The sequence below is a fragment of the Lissotriton vulgaris genome, chromosome 5 (genome assembly GCF_964263255.1).
Source record: "Lissotriton vulgaris chromosome 5, aLisVul1.2, whole genome shotgun sequence".
Taxonomy (NCBI): domain Eukaryota; kingdom Metazoa; phylum Chordata; class Amphibia; order Caudata; family Salamandridae; genus Lissotriton; species Lissotriton vulgaris.
The window spans coordinates 1,587,273,108-1,587,296,422 of NC_141693.1; the positions used below are offsets into that span (position 1 = coordinate 1,587,273,108).

General features: G+C 50.3%; 1 protein-coding gene across 2 annotated transcripts in view; it reads right to left on the reverse strand.

Moving 5' to 3' along the window:
* Nucleotides 1-23,315, reverse strand: part of LOC147716745 (dehydrogenase/reductase SDR family member 4-like) — a 249,864-nt gene that overhangs the window by 133,458 nt on the left and 93,091 nt on the right. The window contains exon 7 of one of the 2 annotated variants that reach the window (XM_086923678.1): nucleotides 11,269-11,403. The exons of the other annotated variant lie outside the window; for it this stretch is intronic. Within the exon in view, the coding sequence (XP_086779804.1) occupies nucleotides 11,269-11,403 (135 nt within the window). The remainder of the gene's footprint in view (nucleotides 1-11,268; nucleotides 11,404-23,315) is intronic. 2 annotated transcript variants of the gene reach the window in all.

The window sequence follows — 23,315 nt, forward strand, 5'->3', positions numbered from 1 at the left end:
AAATGAAAGCACAACATTTATTGAAAAAAGAGGTAATTGAAATGATGAACATCAATATACAGGATATGAACCTAGATTACCCTAAATGAACGAATGTCTTCAGCTAATGCTAAAAGGGTCGTCTGTTGTAATTTGGCAGCGATCAGGGTTAGCATTTAGCTGAAGCCATCTTGTATTCAGCAGCCATCTTGTCTGTCATGTGCTCTGTCCTACCTTACTGTCGTTTGCTCCTGTACTCTGCTGAGAGATAGATTTTATTTTGGCTCTGCTACTCTGAACATGCGCAGAGGAGACTGTGACTGCCCATGCACCTGTCCTTAGTGTGTAACTGTCGAGACGTGTTTACTAGAATTAGCAATTGCTAGCTCCTCCCACTTGTTGACTGTGCATTTCTGTATGACCCTATATGTACCTAAAACCTTCTTCTTGTACGTGTACCGCCTTCTTTTGAGCCCCTGTGTGGGTATAAAAGGAGCATGTTCCTTCTGTTCAGTGTGCTACTTCATACACTACCGATGGGTGTTGAGTGAATATAGTTCCACCTCTTGAGGTTAATAAAGCGCTCTGTTTTAGATTGCAGTTTCCATGCCACCTTCTTTCCTATTGGTCTGAGGACTTGGGCAGAGAAGGGCGAACCCCTAGCACTGGTAGGCCTAGCTGAGGCCCACCACGACACCCCAACCCATTAACATTCCAGGAAAGTATCTTAATGCGGCCCAGTCATGGAAACTCCCCCATGGCTTTTGTCATTTGGTTGGTGTAGTTAACATCATAGGTTTACCAAAATAGTGTACACCTTTCCCATTTCCGTGTGTAAGCAGCGGTGAGCAGCCAGTTGTCCATCCTGTTGTGTTGTTGGTCGTTTTACTGTTAAGTCATGTATTTTCCATGCACTGTCAACAAATATTGCTTTAAACCACATTAAACATTGAACTATGCCATAACAATCCCTCAGGGACCTCCCCAAACCCACACCCCTCCCTGCCTCTCTGCAACGTGGACTCAGCTCACCCCCCAACTTTGCAGAGCACCTGTATACCCGCATCAAACCCTGCGTAGGGGAATGCGGCCTAGACGGAACCCAGCCAAAAATCCTAGATCCCCCCAAACCCATCGATTTTTAAGCCTGCATATTAAATGTATATCAAAACAACCTGTTCCAAAAGTGTTGTATGTAATGCGCTAACGCCTTCAAGTCTCCATGAAAAGCCAGGGGCTGGATAGCACAATAATAAGTAAAAGCGGGAAAACTACCGCCTTATTACCCTCCACAATGTTGAGGTTAAATATTTTGCCAGTTTGCTACTTAGTGAGCTTCTAGAATGGCCAATGAATAATAAGATCGTACCCCCAAACTAAATCGAATTCTCTCAAGGAACAAGCACGGGTCGGAAACCAACTTACTGCTAATGGATAAACTTAAATACAAGAAATAGGTGCTTTAATTGTGTTACATAGCTTATGAAATCTGCTTTTGATTGTGTACATCGGAACCTTTTGTGGCAAAAGCGATCACGCGGGGGTATCACAGATCCACTCTTAAAGGCCATCAGCTGTTATACATGACCACTTGGGCAAGTGTGAGAATTGCCGATGGATCCATACTATCAAGGAAAATAGTGAAAAATCAGGGCCTAAAGCTGGGCTGTATTCTTGCTCCATATTTATTCAATTTGTTTTAGCTGACTTCTTGATCTAACTGGATGTAGTGAATTGTCATGCACTAAAAATAGGATCTATTGTCATATTGAACTTATTATATGCAGACTATTATCAAATAGCATAGGAAGGATTTGAAGAGAAAAGCTTTTTATTTGATCCAAAGAATTCCGTACCCTACAAAGAACTTTAGACAGTCCAAGCTATGCACCACTATCACTTCTCAACGATAAAAAGAAGTTAGCCAGTAGATCGCATGCCAGGTCGGGGATCAATGAATACAAAATACTCAAATGACATTTGCTGAAAGTTCCATTTAACGAGCGTGGAATACGTATTAGTAGGCGAGCTGTCATTGCAAGTTTTAGATCCACTGTTGATTTGCGAAGTTTTTAAAAAGTGCAGGAAAAAAACTGTTAACAACTGCCAAGCACTACTAGTCAAATGAGAAACTTTAGAAGGCCCTAAAAAAGTGACATTACATTTGTGTATATAAATAGGTATATGTAGGTATACATATATATATATATATATATATCCATACTAATATAATAAAGAGAGAGCCCAAACCTTTGAGGCGGGTAATCTCAGGAACCACAACACCAATCACAACACCCAATACAGCGTTGGAAAGGGCAGTTGCAGCAGAAGGACATAGGCTATGCAGACGCCCACCATATACATTTAAAAGGTAAAAGAACCGTGCCAGCAAAGTAGTCCCTTGTGGGCGTGTCTGCGTTGTGCTGTGGGCGTGTGCTGAGGGCGTGACAAACGCTGGGGGCGTGTGGTACATTCCGCCCTTCATGCCATGTCTCATATCATGTGCTAATCCCACCCTGCTCCCTTTAAATACCCCTGCACCCCATAATCATAACCCACCATTACTCCTTAAAATACCCCAACACCCTTAAACACTAACCCATCTTAACCCTATAAATATACCCTGTACCCCAAAACCCAAACCTATCCCTAAACCCTAAAAATACCCCTGTCCCCCAAAAACAAAACCTAGCCCTGAACCCTATAAATACCCCTGTACCTCAAAACCCAAATCTACCCCATAACCCTAAAAATACCCCTGTACCCCAAAACCCAAACCTAGCCCTGAACCCTAAAAATACCACTGTACCCCAAAACCCAAATCTACCCCTGAACCCTAAAATACCCCTGTACCCCAAAACCCAAACCTAGCCCTGAACTCTTAAAATACCCCTGTACCCCAAAACCCAAACCTACCCCTGAACCCTAAAAATACCCCTGTACCCCAAAACCCAAACCTACCCCTGAACCCTAAAAATACCCCTGTACCCCAAAACCCAAACATAGCCCTGAACCCTTAAAATACCCCTGTACCCCAAAACCCAAACCTACCCCTGAACCCTAAAAATACCCCTATACCCCCAAACCCTAACCTAGCCCTGAACCCTAAAAATACCCCTGTACCCCAAAACCCATACCTATCCCTAAACCCTAAAACTACCCCTGTACCCCATAACCCAAAACTATATCTAAACCCTTAAAATACCCAAACACCCCTAAACATAAACCTCAGTACCCCAAAACATTTACCCCTATACCCATACTTACCTTATCCAAACATTTAAAAAAAAACATGCTTCTACCATTCATGCATTTACAACGAATTTCGTTGTAAATGTATGCGTGGTAAAAGCATATAAAATGTAATGCCATGCATTATAATGGCATTGCGGAGTCATGGTACTTTCGTAATAAAAGTATGCGGAGTGATGGTATGCGGAAAGAAAGTTGCGGAATAATGGGTGTTTACCCATTAAGTACATTGGTGGCACGGCGGCCCACATCTCCAGCAACATACTCAGATTTTTTCACCACCCATTTGAAAAATGCACAGGTCTCTCTCATTGATGGCCAGCACGACATACACTTTTAGACACACCTCCCGCCACAAGTTCTAGAATTGCGAACTTTAGAGCTGGGGAGCTGCGTTTGAATCTCGGCATCAGCTCAACATCCTGTGATTCCAGGCAAATCGCTTTGTCTCCCCGTGCCTACCACAAATGATTGTGTTCTTCTGTAATGTAAATTGTGCTCATGCCATGTTGTCGAGTTCGCGCTATATAATATTGCAAGGAAAAATAAAGTAGGTAAACTCGAGTTCACACACTACTGAACGCGCACTCTTAAGTGCATCAGCAGTGCTCTGTGAATCGGAGCGTTTCACAGGCCTGTCACAGATAAGAAATGCTATCAAAACGAGTTCCTACCAAACAATATACTACTGGCCGGCAGCAATTCATACATGGACAACGTCGGGACGGGCTGCTAGTATTTATATATCTAGAAACATAGGTTGCCCAAAGGAGACATCACATGAGAAGGGGTTACCGCACATAGCCTCCGGCAGCATATGAATGTCAGCAGCCCTACATGCCAAGAACAGATGCATACTGGTAAGTAGCATATTCCGTTCGAGGCATGTGGGCTGCTGAATTCATATCTGTGCATAGAATAAATAGCAGTTACCTCCTTATCGGCGGTTGCCCGTGCCAGCTGCAGCAGTCTGAAAGAGAGTTCTGAGAACAGCCTGTCCTACAGCAGCTTGCTGTTTGGAGTGTACATCTACGCAGTAGTGTTTTGTAAATGTATGTATGGTGGACCATGTGGCTGCTCTACATATGTCCTCTAAAGGAATGTTACCCAGGAAAGCCATGGATGCCCCTAGCTTGCGTGTGGAATGCGCTCTTGGGGGAACTGTTAAAGTGCGTTTAGCCTTATGATAACAGATTTGAATGCATTTAACTAGCCCACTGGCTATACCTGATTTGGAAATAGGGTTGCCTTTATGTTGTGGGGAGAAGGCAACAAACAGTTGTTTAGTTTTGCGAAAGTCTTTTGTCCTGTCGATGTAATACAGGAGAGCCCTTTTGACATCTAAGGTGTGCAGTGCTCTGTCTGCCATTGAGTCAGGGTTTGGAAAGAAAACTGGCAGTTCTATGTTTTGATTAATGTGGAACTGCGAGATTACCTTTGGCATGAACTTAGGGTTGGTGCGCAACACTACACTATTGGCATGAATTTGTAGGTAGGGCTCCTGAATTGTGAGGGCTTGAAGCTCGCTGACCCTTCGCAGCGATGTAATGGCTATTAGAAAGGCCACTTTCCAAGTAAGAAACTGTATCTCACAAGAATGGAGAGGCTCAAAGGGGGGCCCCATGAGCCTGGTGAGAACGATATTTAGATTCCAGACAGGCGAAGGAGGGTGTCTGGGAGGAATCACTCTTTTAAGGCCCTCCAAAAAGGCTTTGATGGCAGGCACTCTGAAAAGAGAGAGGTCCTGTCTGTTCTGAAGGTAAGCAGCTATAGCAGCCAAATGTATCCTGGTGGAACTATATGCTAGGTTGCATTGGTACAGATGCAGTAGGTAACATATGATGTTTTGCGTGGATGCATCTAACGGATTAATGTCATTGTTGGAGCAGTAAATGACAAACTGTTTCCATTTGGCTGCATAGCAGGCCCTGGTTGTGGGCCGCCTTGCCTCTTTGATGATGTTCATACACTCTGGGGGCAAGTTGAGGTAGCCAAACTCTATGACCTCAGGAGCCAGATCGCTAGGCTCAACTGTTGAGGGCCTGGGTGCTGAATGTCGCCATGGCTCTGAGTGAGGAGGCTGGGAGTGAGCCGCAGCCGCTGGTGAGGCACCACTGAAAGTTCCAGGAACGTGGTGTACCAAGCCTGTTGTGCCCACGTTGGAGCAACTAGGATGAGCGTCATGGAATGCTGCCGCAGTTTGCGTGCCACCAGCGGTATGAGTGGGGCTGGGGGGAAAGCGTACGCAAATCTGCCTGACCAGTTCATCCATATCGCATTGCCCTGAGACTGCGGGTGTGGGAACCTGGCGGCGAAGCTTTGGCATTTTGCGTTCTCTTTTGTGGCGAAGAGGTCGATCTCTGGATGACCCCACTGCTGGAAGTACGGCTGGAGCACCGAGGGGTTGATCTCCCACTCGTGCATTTGATGACTGTGCCTGCTGAGCAGGTCCGCCATCTGGTTGTCTACTACCAGGAGGTGCTCCGCCATGAGGAACATGTTCCTCTGGATGGCCCACTTCCACATGCTCTGGGCTAGGTGAGATAGCTGCGGAGAGTGTGTTCCTCCCTGTTTCTGGATGTAATACATGGCAGTCATGTTGTCCGTCCGGATCAACACGACCTTGTTGCAGAGGTGCAACTTGAACGCTTTCAATGCCATGAAGATTGCCATCAGCTCTAGCAGGTTGATATGCATCTTCTGCTGTTGTGTGGTCCATAGTCCCTGCACCGTGTAATGGAGGACATGCGCTCCCCAACCCTGGAGAGATGCGTCCGTCGTCAACACTATCTGTGGGACAGGCTCTTGGAACGGTCGTCCCCTGCAAAGGTTTAGTGGGTTCCACCAATGCAGAGAGTTGTAAGCACGACCGGTCACCAACACTAGGTCTTTTAGATGCCCATGAGCCTGGTTCCACTGACGCGCTAAGCACTCTTGAAGGGGACGCATGTGCAGTCTTGCGTGCGGGACTATGAATATACAGGATGCCATCATGCCGATCAGTTGCATGAACACCTGCGCTGGGAGTGATTGTTGAGGTTTGAACCTCCGAATGAGCATCTGCATGCTGTTGACTCTGGCAGAGTTTGGCTGCGCTGTCGCCGTCAGAGTGTTCAGTGTTGCCCCTAGGTACTGTTGCACATGGGCTGGCTGCAGGTGTGACTTTGTGTAGTTGAGTGAGAACCCCAGACTGTGGAGGAGGTGAATTGTGCGCGACATGTGGCTGGCACACTGCTGGGCCGACTTTGCCTGAACGAGCCAGTCGTCCAGGTAGGGATAGACGTGGACATGTTGTCTGCGAAGGTGCGCAGCCACGGTTGCCAAGCACTTGGTGAACACTCTGGGGGCAGTGGTGACCCCGAAAGGCAGAACCTTGAATTGGTAATGGTGATTGTTGATGGTGAACCTGAGGTATTTTTTGTGACTTGGGTGAATGGGAATGTGGAAATATGCATCCTTGAGGTCCAGGGTCGCTAGGAAGTCGCCTTGACTGAGCAGAGGCAGCACTTGCTGTAAGGTTAACATGTGAAAGTGTTCTGAAAGGATGTATTGGTTGAGGGTCTGAGGTCTAGAATGGGCCGCATGGACCCGTCCTTTTTTGGGATTAAGAAGTACAGAGAATACACCCCTGTACCTCGTTCTTCTGCCGGCACAAGCTCTATTGCCCCTTTTTGCAGCATGGAGAGTACTTCTTGCTGCAATAAGTGCATGTGCTCTGCGGACATAGGACGGTGCCTTGGGGGTATGTTGGGTGGGGTGGAGGTTAATTCCAGACAATAGCCGTATCGGATAAGTTGTCTCACCCACCTGTCTGTGGTAATGCCTTCCCAGACTGGCAGGAACTGCTGGAGTCTTCCCCCGACAGGTGTTAAATGGTCGGGGGGGAGTGACAAGGCGTCACTGTTTGTTGGGAGCGGAGGATCTGGCGTTGTTATTGCCACGTCCCCTGCCTTTGGTGCTGTTCCCACGGTATCCACCCCTGGTATTCTTTGTGTAGGTGGATTGCGTGCCCCCTTTGGTATACTGGGCCTGCTGTAAAGCCTGTCCTCTTGAGGCTCCCCTATTACCGGAGCGACAAATGGAACTGCCACGAAACTGCTGAGATTGTAGAGCCCCCATGGATTTGGCTGTCTGTGTCCTTTTTTATTTTTTCGAGTGTAGTGTCTACCTCGGGACCAAAAAGGAAGTCCGGGTTAACCGGCTGGTTGAGCAGAGTTGTTTGAATTTCAGGCTTGAAACCAGAGATGCGGAGCCATGCGTGACGTCTTAGCATCACACTAGTGTTTATGGCCCTAGCAGCTGTGTCTGCTGCATCTAGTGCGCACTTGATGGACGCATTAGAAATCAGTTTCCCCTCTTGTATAATCATCTCTGCTCCTTCCTTGTACATATCAGGCAGGTGTTGCAACAACTGTTCTAATGTGTCGTAGTGTGCCCTGTCGTATCTAGCCAACAGGGCCTGGGTATTGGAAATTCTCCAAATATTAGCGGCCTGCGCCGCCACTCGCTTCCCTGACGCCTCCAGAATCTTTTATTCCTTGTCCGGAGGTGGAGCGTCACCACTGGTTTGTGAGTTAGCCCTCTTGCGGGTGTTGGCCACTACCAGGGAGTCCAAGGGGAGCTGTCCTTTGATGTAGGTAGGGTCCACTGGAGCAGGCCTATACTTTTTCTCAATCGTGGGTTGATAACCCTAGCTTTAGTGGGTTCTTTGAAAATGTCCGTAGCATGCTTGAGGACCCCCTTAAGCATAGGCAAAGTTTTAGTGGAACGTTCAGAGGTGGAGAAAGTGACGAATAAGAAATCTTTGTCCACTGGTTCAGCATGCATCTCGACATCATGGTTGAGTGCTGCCAAATCTATCAGAGCGTTAAACGCCGCCGTGTCCTCAGTTGGAGATGTTTTGACGTTGTAGGACTGGGCGTCTGGTGCAGCATGTGGATCATCAGGGTCCACAGTATGATCAACAGCCTCAGCCCACTGTTGTGGCTCATCCTGATCAGTGTTAGGGTGATAAGTGAAGGCCTCCTGATTATAGTCTTCACCTATGTCTTCATCACTTTGTGCTGGAGAATATGTCATTTGCTGCGAATAGTCCTGAACGCGCTCAAAGAGAACCGGTGACGTGGCCGAGTCCTTTTTGCGTTTAAGAGGAATTTTGTAGCCCTCTAAGGGATGTTCAGGAGCGATCTTCCGCTTGTGGATGGTTAGCCTGCCTGACTCCGAGTCGATAAAGAGTTTCGACTGGTTGTCGTGTGAGGGCTCGTGAAACACAACCCCTTTGGAGGCGGACTTCGAGGGCGCCGACGATGTCTTGGAAGGTTCAGCGCTTTTGTGGAGTTCGCGCTGCTTCGCTCGAGCCGTTGGCGGAAGACCGAACTTAATCGGAGGTTGTCCGACGGTCTTGGTGCTGGATGCAGTGTTGGAGTCGAGCTGCTTCAGCGCTTGAGGTGAACGGGTGCTCGATGGCGTTGACTCGAGCTTGTAGTCTTTCCAGCCTTAGGTGTCGACGCAACCTTGAGTTTTGGGTCGGCTTTGCTTTTTTGCTCGAGGTGTTTGCTGAGCAGTGGCTTGAGCCCCGAAATCTTCGGCTCAACGGCCTTCTTTGCTTGTAGGCCCTTGGCCTTGTCGCCATGTTCTTGCGTCGACGTCGACGCTGACGGCGTCGAGGAGGCGTGTGTGCCAGACGAGCTGTGCTTTGACGCTCCAGTGTTTGAGGCGAGAGGCACCTTCGGCCCCGAAGGGGTGTCGACAGTCTTAGATTTGACTGGCGTCGACGTCGAACCGACCACCATCTTAAGTAGTTTTGGTTTCGATTTCTGCTCCGTTGGTTTTGGTTTCGATTTAGAGGAATCGACCGATGGCTCCTTAGATGTGTTCTTAGCCTGGCTTGGACGCAGGGCTATAGAACGTGCTGGAAGATCTTGGCTAAGGCCTTCTGGCGATGCCTCGACCTGAGCCTTAGGAAGCATAATGTCAGTAATAGGCCCCGCTACTGCGGTTGGGCCTGGCTCATCGCTGGAGTCGTCATCGACGGCCCTGATGGCCCCCTCGTCGTCCCCTACCTCGACGACGTCTTCTTCGTGGACGTACTCTTCAGCTTGCTCGTCCACCTCGAAGTTGGAGTCATGCTCCGACGCTGGTTCCGACTCTTCAGGAACCTCTTCCTCTTCGTCATCTTCATCTTCGACGCCTTCTTCGTCACCGGCCTCGAAGATGTTGACCGGCTCTGGCGCCGACTGTTGCGCCGACTGCCTCGCTGCACGTCGAAGTTTAAGCGTTTTCTTGGAGCGGAACTTCGAGCAGGCCATACATCTGGCCTCATCGTGGTCGGGGGACAAACATTTATTGCACACGGGGTGCACATCTATGTGGGGGTATTTCGAATTACAGACGGGGCAGCATTTAAACGGGCTCCGTTCCATCGTCGTTGTAGTCTGGGCCTGTGGTGTCGAAGTGAGAAACAGCTTCCGACGTCCGGTTCGAAGAAACTGGAAGGAACAGGCACCCAACGAGACAATACCGACGCTTTGAAGGCCTTTTGGCCTTAGGAAAGAGTTAATACAAAGTTTCCGAACTAGAGTCGAGAAAGTACATCCGAACCCAATGGCGGAAAAAAACAATCTGAGGATGGAGAGGATGCCCATGCGCACTGTAGTCCAGGGGAGGAGCCACCTATCTCGTGATACTCTTCCAGGACAACAATGTGCAATCATCCGGACCCAACACTAGGTGGCGATCTATGCACAGATATGAATTCAGCAGCCCACATGCCTTGAACATTATAGTCCCCAATGGGTGGAAGTGTAGATAAAGGTTGAGCAGCTACCAATATTCTTAGGAGGTCAGGCCCCCTTCTCTCCTGAAGGTGCCCATAGTGGCGCGCAGCAAGGATCCGCCTAACAGCAGCTGGACATCTCCACGGCCCGGCCAGCCACATAACATCAAGAAACAAAGGTTGCCCAAAGGAGACATCACACAAGATGGGTTACTGCACACAGCCGCCGGCAGCAGCCACGCCAGCTTGCTCTCGCGCTTCGATTTTTCAAAACTGCCAAACGCATTTCGAGCGCTAACATGCTCTTGATCACTGGCTATTGCACGAATGCGGAGGAAGCGGCATTTGATCGAAACCTTGTTTTATTCAGTGTGTACAAGTCCCGCCCCAATGGGCGTGCACATTCAAGGCATTCTGGTAGTAGCCGTCCAAATAGTTGCCCAGACTTGAACTCCGTAAAAAACCCCAGTGGGTCCCGCTTTTTCCATGAGCATATATATTTATATCTATATACGTATACATACATTTATACATATATATGTTTTGTGTTACTATAACTAAACAGTTTTACTATAACTGTTTTACTATACCTCTGCCTATGCATATAATATGGTTAGATTTATGCACTTTATGAAGATTTATGCTAGATTTATGCACTTTATGAAGAAACATAGCACAACACACCTGCAGTTTAGGATAACATTAGGACTCTAGGGTTTTGAAACAGCAGCAACAGTCCTGTGTTTTATGAACGCATCAGTCAGTCATATTTTATCAATATTTTTTAATATGTCTTTTTAAGGCTGCGCATGGAGAGACAGGAAGAATTATATTGATGGTTATATATATGTTTTGTTTTAACGTCAATATTTGTATTATTGTATGGTAAGAATGTCTTTCATAAATGTAATTTAAATGCTATGGTTTTAAATAACCATGCATGAATAAGCTTTACTTACATAACTGATTCTTTACATGTGCTACTTCCCTTTACATTTTTTAGAAAAATTATGACTCGTCGATCAATTTAGTTTGAAAGCAGAAATAACAAATAATATATCTTAAGTACCAAGGAAGTAAGGCTCAACACTCTGCTACCATTGGCTCAGGTGAGCCACGTCCAGATAGTTCACTTTGAAGTTCCTGGGAGCCAAAGTTAGTACCAGCACTTCTCTCCAGTCAGACAAAAACATGTTGTCCTTTCCCCAACAATGCCCCACCCGAACTGATCCAATTCCCAGCTTTTATACTCTGATACTCACCACATTTCCAAACTTAGTCCGTGTGAGCCCTGCTGCCAGGCAGTTCACTCTGATGTTCGTGGGTGCCAAGGTTGGGGCCAGCACCTTGGTCAGGCCAACAAGGGCAGTCTTACTGACACAGTAGGCACCAATTCCCTGAAAAAGGGAGCAACAGAAAAATACTTAGGGGCATATTCTCAAGGAGCTATTGCAGAGTTATCAGCACTTTATCGCAGCCAAAGTTGCGATAAATTTATAACCTCATTCACAAGCTGGTGCTAACAGCCCATAGCACCAGTTTACCTGTGATAGCAGCTGTAAAAAACATCGCCACAGATGACCCCCGCAACCTTCGCTAATGAGATGCAGAGAAGGCGTTCACGCGCCAAAAGAAGCAACAACACCACTCATCAACATTTTTAACGACCAGCCAGATAGGCAATATGACCACAAAACATGCAATAAGGCACGTTAGCAGCAGGAAATTAAAAGACCTGGTGCAAAGTCGGACCACAGCCTGCACCACAAAAGGGAGCCCAGAGCCACACCTGAAAGGCAACAGATGCCATGGAGCCACTGATCATGTACCTGGGAGCCCCAACAGGACCACAACACCCACCGCCCCCGGACCCCTCCTCCCCAGGCACCAATTACCCCGGCCAAAGACATGCCACATCAACTACACGGAAACATGTACCAAAAATCCGCCTAATGTCGCACGATCACATTTGGTGACATGCATGTGTCGTCACAAAAATGAGCAACACACATTCACCTTTGAATAGACATATAAAAATGTATTCATATAAATACAGAACAGAAATGAAGACACATGGCGGCTCCCCTCGGGACAATACATAGGTCACAGCCTGCAAGACAAACATCATGAGGAGAAGGTGTGTCTTGCACACATCAATCAATCAATCAATACATTTGTAGAGAGCACTACTCACCCGTGAGGGTCTCAAGGGGCTGGGAGGGGGAGAGGAGCTGCTAATGATCAAATAGCAAGGTCTTGAGGAGCCTCCTGAAGGTTAGTAGGTCCTGGGTTTGCCGTAGGAGGATGGGGAGGGGGTTTCAGGTCTCAAGGCGAAGTGGGAGAACGATCTGCTGCCGGTGGTCGCTCTTCGGATGCAGGGGACAGTGGCAAGGGTGAAGTCGGAGGAGCTGAGCTGTCGATTCGGGGTGTAGAAGGTGAGTCGTCTGTTGAGGTATGCCGGACCGGTGTTGTGGAGTGCCTCGGTGCGTGGGTAAGGAGCGTGAAGGTGATCTTCTTGATGACGGGAAGCCAGTGCAGGTCTCTCAAGTGTGGTGTGATGTGGCTGTGGCGCGGTATGTCGAGGATCAGGCGTGCAGAGGTGTTCTGTGTGCGTTGTAGTCGTTTCAGAAGTATGGCAGAGGCTCTTGCATAGAGGGCGTTTCCGTAGTCCAGCCTGCTGCTAACGAGGGCCTGGGTGACCGTTCTTCTTGTTTCGGTGGGGATCCACCAGTAGATCTTATGGAGCATGTGGAGGGTGTTGAAGCAGGAGGACAAGACGGTGTTGACTTGTTTGGTCATGAAGAGTGTTGAGCCGAGGATAAACCCCAGGTTGCATGCGTGGTCGGTAGGTGTCGGTACTGTTCCCAGTGCGGATGGCCACCAGGAGTCGTCCCAGGCTGAGGGGGTGGAGCCCAGGATGAGGACCTCCACCTTGTCCGAGTTCAGCTTCACCTGGCTGTTCTTCATTCACTCGGTGATGGCTTTCATTCCTTCGTGGAGGTTGGTTTTGGTGGTGAGGGGTTCCTTGGTGAGGGAGAGGATCAGCTGGGTGTCGTCGGCATAGGAGATGATGTTGAGGTCCTGCAGTCGGGCGATGTGGGCGAGAGGTGCCATGTAGACGTTGAACAATGTCGGGCTGAGGGATGATCCTTGGGGTACGCCGCAGATGATCCCGGAGGCTTCAGAACGGAAAGGGGAGGCGGACGCTCTGGGTTCTGCCGGAGAGGTTGGAGGTGGTGCATTCCAGAGCCTTGTTTCGGATCCCTGCATTGTGGAGGCGTGTGCATAGGGTGCGGTGGCACACAATGTCGAAGGCGGCTGATAGGTCCAGGAGGATCAGGGCCGCGGTTTCACCGTTGTTCAGCAGGACCCTGATGTCATCGGTGGCGGAGAGGAGGGCAGTCTCTGTACTGTGGTTGCTGCGGAACCCAGACTCGGACGGGTCCAGGATGTTGTTCTCTTCAAGGTAGCTAATCAGCTGTCTGTTGACGATCTTCTCGATGACCTTCGCCGGGAACGGGAGCAGGGAGGGAGGAGCAGCTGGAAGGCGGGAGCGGGGCGGCAAATGGGTGAGCAGGGGGCGTGGCCACAGGGGACGCAGCGGCGGGGAAGACAAGAGGGTAGAGTGGGCGAGGGAAACAGACGTCAAAGGGCACAATAACAGAACAGGAGTACAAAATAAAAGGTATAAGGGGACACAGCACAAATACGGCAGAGCTAGCAGGGGAAAAAAGGGTAGAGCGAGCGAAAGAGCAGCGGCCTCGAACCTGCAGCAAGCGGCAGCAGCAGGTTCAGGGGCAGCAGCACAGAGGTGTTGCTGTGCTGTGTAGGGAGCGACCTGCCTGGGAACAGGGTCAAGGGTCACTCTCCTCACCGTGCAGCAGCCACAATATAAGGGGAGTTGGGAGAGAGGAGCAGCTGGGAGGCGGGGCGGCGAATGGGCAAGCAGGGGGGGCTAGTCGCAGGGGACGCAGCGGCGAGGAAGACGAGAAAGTAGAGGGGGAGAGGGAAACAGAAGTCAAAGGGCACAATAACAGGAGAAGAGTACAAAATAAAAGGTATAAAGGGACACAGAAGTCAAAGGGCACAATAACTGAACAAGAATACAAAATAAAAGGGATAAGGGGACACGGAAGTCAAAGGCCACAATAACAGAACAAGAGTACAAAATAAAAGGTATAAGGGGACACAGAAGTCAAAGGGCACAATAACAGAACAAGAGTACAAAATAAAAGGTATAAAGGCAAAATACAACACTAAAATGCGAGATCAGACAGCACAAATACGGCAGGGCTAGCGGGGAAAAAAGGGTAGAGCGAGCGCAAGAGCAGTGGCCTCGAACCTGCAGCAGGCGGCAGCAATGGGGTCAGGGGCAGCGACACAGAGGTGGTACTGTGCGGCGTGGGGAGCGACCTGCCTGAGAACAGGGTAAAGGGTTGCATCAAAGGACAGAGAGAGACAGAAGGAGAGAGAGAGAAAGAGAGGGAGAGGGGAAAGAGAAAGACGGACAAAGAAGGGGGGCGAGGGAAAGACAGACAGAGAGAAGGAACGAGAGAAAGAGACAGAGAGGGGGAGCGAGAGAAAGACGGACAGAAAGGGAGGGTGAGAGAAAGATGGACAAAGAGGGCGGGGTGAGAGCAAGACGGACAGAGAGGGGGGGCGAGAGAAATATGGACAGAGAGGGGAGTGAGAGAAAGACGGACAGAGAGGGGGAGCAAGAGAAAGATGGACAGAGAGGGGGAGCGAGAGAAAGGCGGACTGAGAGGGGGAGCGAGAGAAGGACGGACAGAGAGTGGGGCGAGAGAGATAGATGCACAGAGAGTGGGCCCGCGGGCACGGCACCCTCCACATCATGCAGCCCCGCTCCGCAAGTCACCAGGTCTCACTTTTGATACTGGGTCTTGATTTCGACATGGCAGAGGACATACCAGTGCACCCGGCCTCATCGCAGGCTGCACACCCGCTCAGCCTGATAGGTGCCACTAACTCTGTGATCCAGGAGACAACACCACGTGGCGGTAGGCCCCCGCTGTCCGCTGGCTCAGGCCTACACTGCGGTCCAGCAGGGCACAAAAAACCTGAGTAGTCCGGACCGCTGGGACGTGGCATCATTGCAGGCTGCACACCAGCTCAGCACTTAAGGTGCCCATACCTCAGTGCACCGAAAGTCACCTTCCTGTAGCAGTGCGCCTGTGCCGGCTGCAAGTCATGTACCCTCTATGATTGGGTATCGTGGAGCGGACACCATCATGTCATCCCCAGGCTGGCGGAATGTGATGTTGCAGGCCCCTGGACCCCCATGCTTACATGAACACCACATGGATACACCCCGAGAGAGGTTGGAAATGGCTTCGAGCACATGCGCCCGGCCCATTTTATTGGCAGGGTCACATGTCCTGTGATGCGTGTGCAGGATGGGTGTGGTGTGGGTGTATACCAGCCGTGAGGGAGTGGCTGCGGCATGCTGACAACTAGACCTGTGATCACCAGATCACTACAGGGCAGATCTGGGACATGTAGTGTTGTCTTCCCCCCGTGAGCCTAAGCCGAGTGGGCTGGCCTGGCGTATGACAGTCCAGCATAAGATTTGTACAAAGACCCCAGAGCTATGTGAGTGGTTCCGTACGTGGCTGGACAAGGAAGTAACAAATGTGTGTGTCCCTGTTGTTGTGTCGGCGCCACCTGGACAACATTCTGCAATGTGTCACCCTGTCCAACGACATGAACCACATTGATGTAAGAGGAATTCACTGACCCTACATGCATCCATACTCCCACACTGGCAAGACAATAGACACAACACATCTGTGTGATTATGAATGTTCAATGCACATTCAGTGGAGTGTTGCATTTGGAGCAATACAGGGCCGTGCAAATCCCACATAACGATGTTGGCCCGTGGAGGGCCAACCAGAGTCCTTCAGGGAGTGACAAGTTCAAAGGAAGAGGAAGTGTTCAGTACGCAGTCTGATTGCTGTGTCATTGGCGATCAAACAGTATATGGCAGTCCATGTCGAGGTCCAAGGTGATTATTGCAGGGTGCATCAGAGTCCAGTGGAAGGTGATGATGCAGAGGGCAAAACCAAGCAGAAACAGGCCATATGGCGGAGATGAATGCTAGAGTTTTCTTCTTACCAGGAAACAGTGCTTTAAAAGGGAAAAATAAGTGCAGGTACTCATCAATTTAAGCAGTGAATGGAGGAGGGGCTATTGTGGGCGGGGCTAGAGGTGGAGCTTGGAGGCAGGCATTTAATGGGAGACACATTTTCTTTGTGCCAATTGTGCTTGATACTACAGAAATGTTTCTGCTATCTGTAGAGTATTTGTTTTTTCCTCCCATCTGCAAAAGGTTACGTTTATTATTGTGGGAATGTCATACCAATGCAGATTGTCTCCAAGCCTAGGGACATATGAAACATAAAAGTAATTTGCCCAGAATCACAGGATGTTGAGCTGAAGCTGGGACTCAAACCTATTTCCATAGTTCCTTATTAGGCAGCTCTGACCCAACATTACATCCTCTCAATGTTCCTATCTGGGAAAGATGCCTCACAGTCTATGCAAACATAACCCCCCAATAAGGCCTGAGAGACACTGGAGCAAAGGTGCTAACCACAGGCACAAAGCAAGGTCACTTCACTAACTCTTCCCCTTTCCCAGCAAACTACAGCTTCAGGGCGCTAGCCTGGACAAGCATGGAAGAAAAGTAGAAAGACCCTTAGGCACCGTCCCATCGTCCAATGTCTGCCTTCCCAATCTGATGCTGGGTAATGTGCGAAATATCCCCCCCTCCTCGCAGACTTGTGCTGAGAGGTGCATTCATCTTGGGTGTCACGCTGTAAATAGATTTTTGGGATAGGGGATAGGCTTAGAGTCCCACACCTACAGTGTGATTGACTGGGCAGCGTCTGATTGGACCGTTAACTCTTATTCACAGAGGGGTGCAGGGCAACCACAACCCTAAACAGAGCTTAAGTGATGCAAATGAGCCACTGGGGGATTTCTCAGCAGCGGCTCCATTCAGAAGTATACACTGCCCCTCTCTCCATTCTGCCTTCTCTTTTTGGGCAGCATCTGAGCAGAGCACTTTTTGCACAGCAGCACAGCAGCACAGCCCCCAATGCCAGCAAGCCTTCACTTCCTGACTTTCCCCTAAGAGTACCGGAACTGTCTTTGGCGAAGGAAAAGTTCCGGTACTCAAAGGGAGAAAAATAAAAAGTGGCGGTACTCCGTACCGGTGAGTACTGGCCCATTTAAAGCACTGCCAGGAAGTCAGATTCATTTGCATCTTTGTCCTCTTCTGTTTCATGTGCCTCATGTGTGGGTGGTGGTGCCTTTCTCCAGCACTGTGTAGCAGTGACACATCAGGGGTCGGAGTTGGAATGTCTGCCGCACTGTGTGGAACTGATACTTCAGGGTGCGGAGATGTGGATGTAGTGGCAGCAGCAACATGCATCAACGCCAGGCCTTGTGGCAGCAATGCCATGAGGATGATCTTGAGGTCATTGAGGAACCCAGCTACCACTCGCTGGTGTGCAGCCGCGGCAGCCGCTCTTTCCGCATACGCCCGCTCCATGGTCTCCATTAACCTCCGCATGTTTCCCAACTCCTGTGTGACATCGCTAGAGCCACTCTGACTGGACAGTTGTTCTATTCTCGGAGTCAGGTCTCGAAGCGATGTCAGCCATGGTCCGTTGGAGAGCATGGAGCGGACTGTGGGTGACCGTTAGGGACTGTGAGTGGTCCCTGATGGGACTTAGACACCTACGTATGGCATCTAGTTTGTGTACCATGCGGTCAAAGCCCACCAGCACCTGTTCAGCCAGCTGGTCCTGGTACCCCAACACACGCTGTTGGAAGGCCATGTGTTCCTTGTAGGGGCCCTGGGAGGCAGCCGTGGTGGTGGATGCTGCCTGCTGTGTGGTCTGTGCAGGGGGCGGGTCTCCTCATTGCAGCTGGACTGCCCTGCTCCGGGAGGTGGGCTGCGGAGGCTATCAATGAACTCTTGGAGGGCGTCGGAGTCGAAGCTGTGGTGGTCTTCTTCGTCATCAGAGAAGAGAGGGTCGGGCTGCTCTGTAGGAGGTGTTGATTCTCCCTCTGCAATGTGATTTGGAGATGCAGTTTTACAATGTGTTCACATGTATGTTGTCGCATTGTACATGTTTACATGCAGACTGCATGACTGTGTACATCGTGGCTGTTTGGGAGGAGCTGCCTATTTGATAGGGGACAGTGGATATTTGGGCAACAGACGTGTGTGTGTGTTTGTACCTGTACATTATCAACTCACATTTCCCTGCAATGCCAAATGAGATGTGCCAGTGTCTACACCCAGTCGGCACCGGTCGTGTCCTGTGTTCTGTTGAGTACGTGTTGCGGTTTGTGCCACATCGTGTGTGTGTGCTGCATTTTGGGGGAGTCGCCCCTGCAGCTCTGATTTTGCTACCCCTTCTCCCTTTAAAGGGGTGTGCCTTTGAATTCTGTGCTTATACACTGCTGATATGTTACAGACTTGGGTACATTGGTCTCTTGGTAGGGATTAGGGGTTTGGGGCATGGTTTGTCTGCAGATATGCTCTACTTATTTGTGCATGTGTGCCATTGTGCCCATCTCCCCCCGTCCCCCAGTCCCTCGTCATTACTCACCCTGTTGCTGTTGTGTCCGGTCATGTTGAGCAGTGTCCGGTCCCTCAACTCCTGCCACCGTCTCCCCACTGATGACTGTGGACACCATTTCCTCCATCTTGTCCAGCTCCTCCTTTGGCGCCGGACTCCCACCTCCAGTCTGTATTACTGCATTCCACTTGTTGGCGAGTTTCAGTTTGGTTTTGCGCTTGATATCATTCCAGCGCCTCTTGACCTCTTCCATTGTTCTCTTCAGCACTCCCACTGCATTCACCTAGTCCGCGATGGACTGTCATAGTCCATTTTTGGTTGCCAATGACACAGTGGAAGTGAAGAACAGTTGTTGATGGTGTAACCACCTCCGTTATCAGGATCCTGTTTTCCTGCGGACTGAATCGCTTCTTCCTACTCTTCTTCTCCTTGGCCTTCCCTGACCCTGAGGTCCCAGGCAGGTCATCTGGGGGGATCGTGGGGTTCTGGTTCTCCTCCGTACTTGCTCCAGCGACATCCATTATGCTTCGCTGTTATTTGGCATTTGTTTGTCTGTTTTTTTCTGCCTTTTTGGTGATTTTCCCGCCAGACGAAGGTGAATTGCAGGCCTGTCGCTGGTTATTGCTGATTTTTGTATCGCAATTGGCCTCATCGCAGCTTTTTTTGCATTCGATTTTCGCATTTTTTAGGTATGGCGTTGATTTTAACACGGACATTTGACGTGTTATCTGGTGACTATCGCATGGTACCGCCCGTGTTGTGAATACTTGGTTAACACAGCGCCGTTTTTCTGTGTTAGACTGCGATGTTGGAAGTTGCATTGTTACTTTTGCGCTGGTTATCACACATTCTTGAGAATAAGGCCCTCAGTTTTGTGGCATGAATAGGAAATGGAGGCAGGTAAAGCAAAAGGGTTTATGCACTTGGATCCCCATCACATCCACAAAGTACTACTCAATTAAGCCTGGCTGCTACATCCCCAAGGTCCAAACCTGAACACTAACTAATGCAGTTATCTCAGAATGTATCTGAAAATGTAGTGCATCCTCTTTTACCTTGCTATAGCATCCACACCTTTGTTATGAGTGTCTTGTCTATGACTCTGTTGGCTCTGACATGTACCTCATAACAGGGGCAAGGAGCCAAGCCGTTTGGCTAGGTTTGTGCTATAGAACTAACACATACATGCATACATACATACATACAGGTGTCCTAGAATAGGAAAAAGGAAAACATGTTAGAGCACTGCACAAATGTATTGAACATTTTTGTTAGTGACCAACATCCCTGCTGCTAACGAGGGCCTGGGTGACCGTTCTTCTTGTTTCGGTGGGGATCCACCAGTAGATCTTATGGAGCATGTGGAGGGTGTTGAAGCAGGAGGACAAGACGGTGTTGACTTGTTTGGTCATGAAGAGTGTTGAGCCGAGGATAAACCCCAGGTTGCATGCGTGGTCGGTAGGTGTCGGTACTGTTCCCAGTGCGGATGGCCACCAGGAGTCGTCCCAGGCTGAGGGGGTGGAGCCCAGGATGAGGACCTCCACCTTGTCCGAGTTCAGCTTCACCTGGCTGTTCTTCATTCACTCGGTGATGGTTTTCATTCCTTCGTGGAGGTTGGTTTTGGCGGTGAGGGGTTCCTTGGTGAGGGAGAGGATCAGCTGGGTGTCGTCGGCATAGGAGATGATGTTGAGGTCCTGCAGTCGGGCGACGTGGGCGAGAGGTGCCATGTAGACGTTGAACAATGTCGGGCTGAGGGATGATCCTTGGGGTACGCCGCAGATGATCCCGGAGGCTTCAGAACGGAAAGGGGAGGCGGACGCTCTGGGTTCTGCCGGAGAGGTTGGAGGTGGTGCATTCCAGAGCCTTGTTTCGGATCCCTGCATTGTGGAGGCGTGTGCATAGGGTGCGGTGGCACACAATGTCGAAGGCGGCTGATAGGTCCAGGAGGATCAGGGCCGCGGTTTCACCGTTGTTCAGCAGGACCCTGATGTCATCGGTGGCGGAGAGGAGGGCAGTCTCTGTACTGTGGTTGCTGCGGAACCCAGACTCGGACGGGTCCAGGATGTTGTTCTCTTCAAGGTAGCTGGTCAGCTGTCTGTTGACGATCTTCTCGATGACCTTCGCCGGGAACGGGAGCAGGGAGGGAGGAGCAGCTGGAAGGCGGGAGCGGGCGGCAAATGGGTGAGCAGGGGGCGTGGCCACAGGGGACGCAGCGGCGGGGAAGACAAGAGGGTAGAGTGGGCGAGGAAAACAGAAGTCAAAGGGCACAATAACAGAACAGGAGTACAAAATAAAAGGTATAAGGGGACACAGCACAAATACGGCAGAGCTAGCAGGGGAAAAAAGGGTAGAGCGAGCGAAAGAGCAGCGGCCTCGAACCTGCAGCAAGCGGCAGCAGCAGGTTCAGGGGCAGCAGCACAGAGGTGTTGCTGTGCTGTGTAGGGAGCGACCTGCCTGGGAACAGGGTCAAGGGTCACTCTCCTCACCGTGCAGCAGCCACAATATAAGGGGAGTTGGGAGAGAGGAGCAGCTGGGAGGCGGGGCGGCGAATGGGCAAGCAGGGGGGCTAGTCGCAGGGGACGCAGCGGCGAGGAAGACGAGAAAGTAGAGGGGGCGAGGGAAACAGAAGTCAAAGGGCACAATAACAGGAGAAGAGTACAAAATAAAAGGTATAAAGGGACACAGAAGTCAAAGGGCACAATAACTGAACAAGAATACAAAATAAAAGGGATAAGGGGACACGGAAGTCAAAGGAGGCCACAATAACAGAACAAGAGTACAAAATAAAAGGTATAAGGGGACACAGAAGTCAAAGGGCACAATAACAGAACAAGAGTACAAAATAAAAGGTATAAAGGCAAAATACAACACTAAAATGCGAGATCAGACAGCACAAATACGGCAGGGCTAGCGGGGAAAAAAGGGTAGAGCGAGCGCAAGAGCAGTGGCCTCGAACCTGCAGCAGGCGGCAGCAACGGGGTCAGGGGCAGCGACACAGAGGTGGTACTGTGCGGCGTGGGGCGCGACCTGCCTGAGAACAGGGTAAAGGGTTGCATCAAAGGACAGAGAGAGACAGAAGGAGAGAGAGAGAAAGAGAGGGAGAGGGGAAAGAGAAAGACGGACAAAGAAGGGGGGTGAGGGAAAGACACACAGAGAGAAGGAACGAGAGAAAGAGACAGAGAGGGGGAGCGAGAGAAAGACGGACAGAAAGGGAGGGTGAGAGAAAGATGGACAAAGAGGGCAGGGTGAGAGCAAGACGGACAGAGAGGGGGGGCGAGAGAAATATGGACAGAGAGGGGAGTGAGAGAAAGACGGACAGAGAGGGGGAGCAAGAGAAAGATGGACAGAGAGGGGGAGCGAGAGAAAGGCGGACTGAGAGGGGGAGCGAGAGAAGGACGGACAGAGAGTGGGGCGAGAGAGATAGATGCACAGAGAGTGGGCCCGCGGGCACGGCACCCTCCACATCATGCAGCCCCGCTCCGCAAGCCACCAGGTCTCACTTTTGATACTGGGTCTTGATTTCGCCATGGCAGAGGACATACCAGTGCACCCGGCATCATCGCAGGCTGCACACCCGCTCAGCCTGATAGGTGCCACTAACTCTGTGATCCAGGAGACAACACCACGTGGCGGTAGGCCCCCGCTGTCCGCTGGCTCAGGCCTACACTGCGGTCCAGCAGGGCACAAAAAACCTGAGTAGTCCGGACCGCTGGGACGTGGCATCATTGCAGGCTGCACACCAGCTCAGCACTTAAGGTGCCCATACCTCAGTGCACCGAAAGTCACCTTCCTGTGGCAGTGCGCCTGTGCCGGCTGCAAGTCATGTACCCTCTATGATTGGGTATCGTGGAGCGGACACCATCATGTCATCCCCAGGCTGGCGGAATGTGATGTTGCAGGCCCCTGGACCCCCATGCTTACATGAACACCACATGGATACACCCCGAGAGAGGTTGGAAATGGCTTCGAGCACATGCGCCCGGACCATTTTATTGGCAGGGTCACATGTCCTGTGATGTGTGTGCAGGATGGGTGTGGTGTGGGTGTATACCAGCCGTGAGGGAGTGGCTGCGGCATGCTGACAACTAGACCTGTGATCACCAGATCACTACAGGGCAGATCTGGGACATGTAGTGTTGTCTTCCCCCCGTGAGCCTAAGCCGAGTGGGCTGGCCTGGCGTATGACAGTCCAGCATAAGATTTGTACAAAGACCCCAGGGCTATGTGCGTGGTTCCATACGTGGCTGGACAAGGAAGTAACAAATGTGTGTGTCCCTGTTGTTGTGTCGGCGCCACCTGGACAACATTCTGCAATGTGTCACCCTGTCCAACGACATGAACCACATTGATGTAAGAGGAATTCACTGACCCTACATTCATCCATACTCCCACACTGGCAAGACAATAGACACAACACATCTGTGTGATTATGAATGTTCAATGCACATTCAGTGGAGTGTTGCATTTGGAGCAATACAGGGCCGTGCAAATCCCACATGACGATGTTGGCCCGTGGAGGGCCAACCAGAGTCCTTCAGGGAGTGACAAGTCCAAAGGAAGAGGAAGTGTTCAGTACGCAGTCTGATTGCTGTGTCATTGGCGATCAAACAGTATATGGCAGTCCATGTCGAGGTCCAAGGTGATTATTGCAGGGTGCATCAGAGTCCAGTGGAAGGTGATGATGCAGAGGGCAA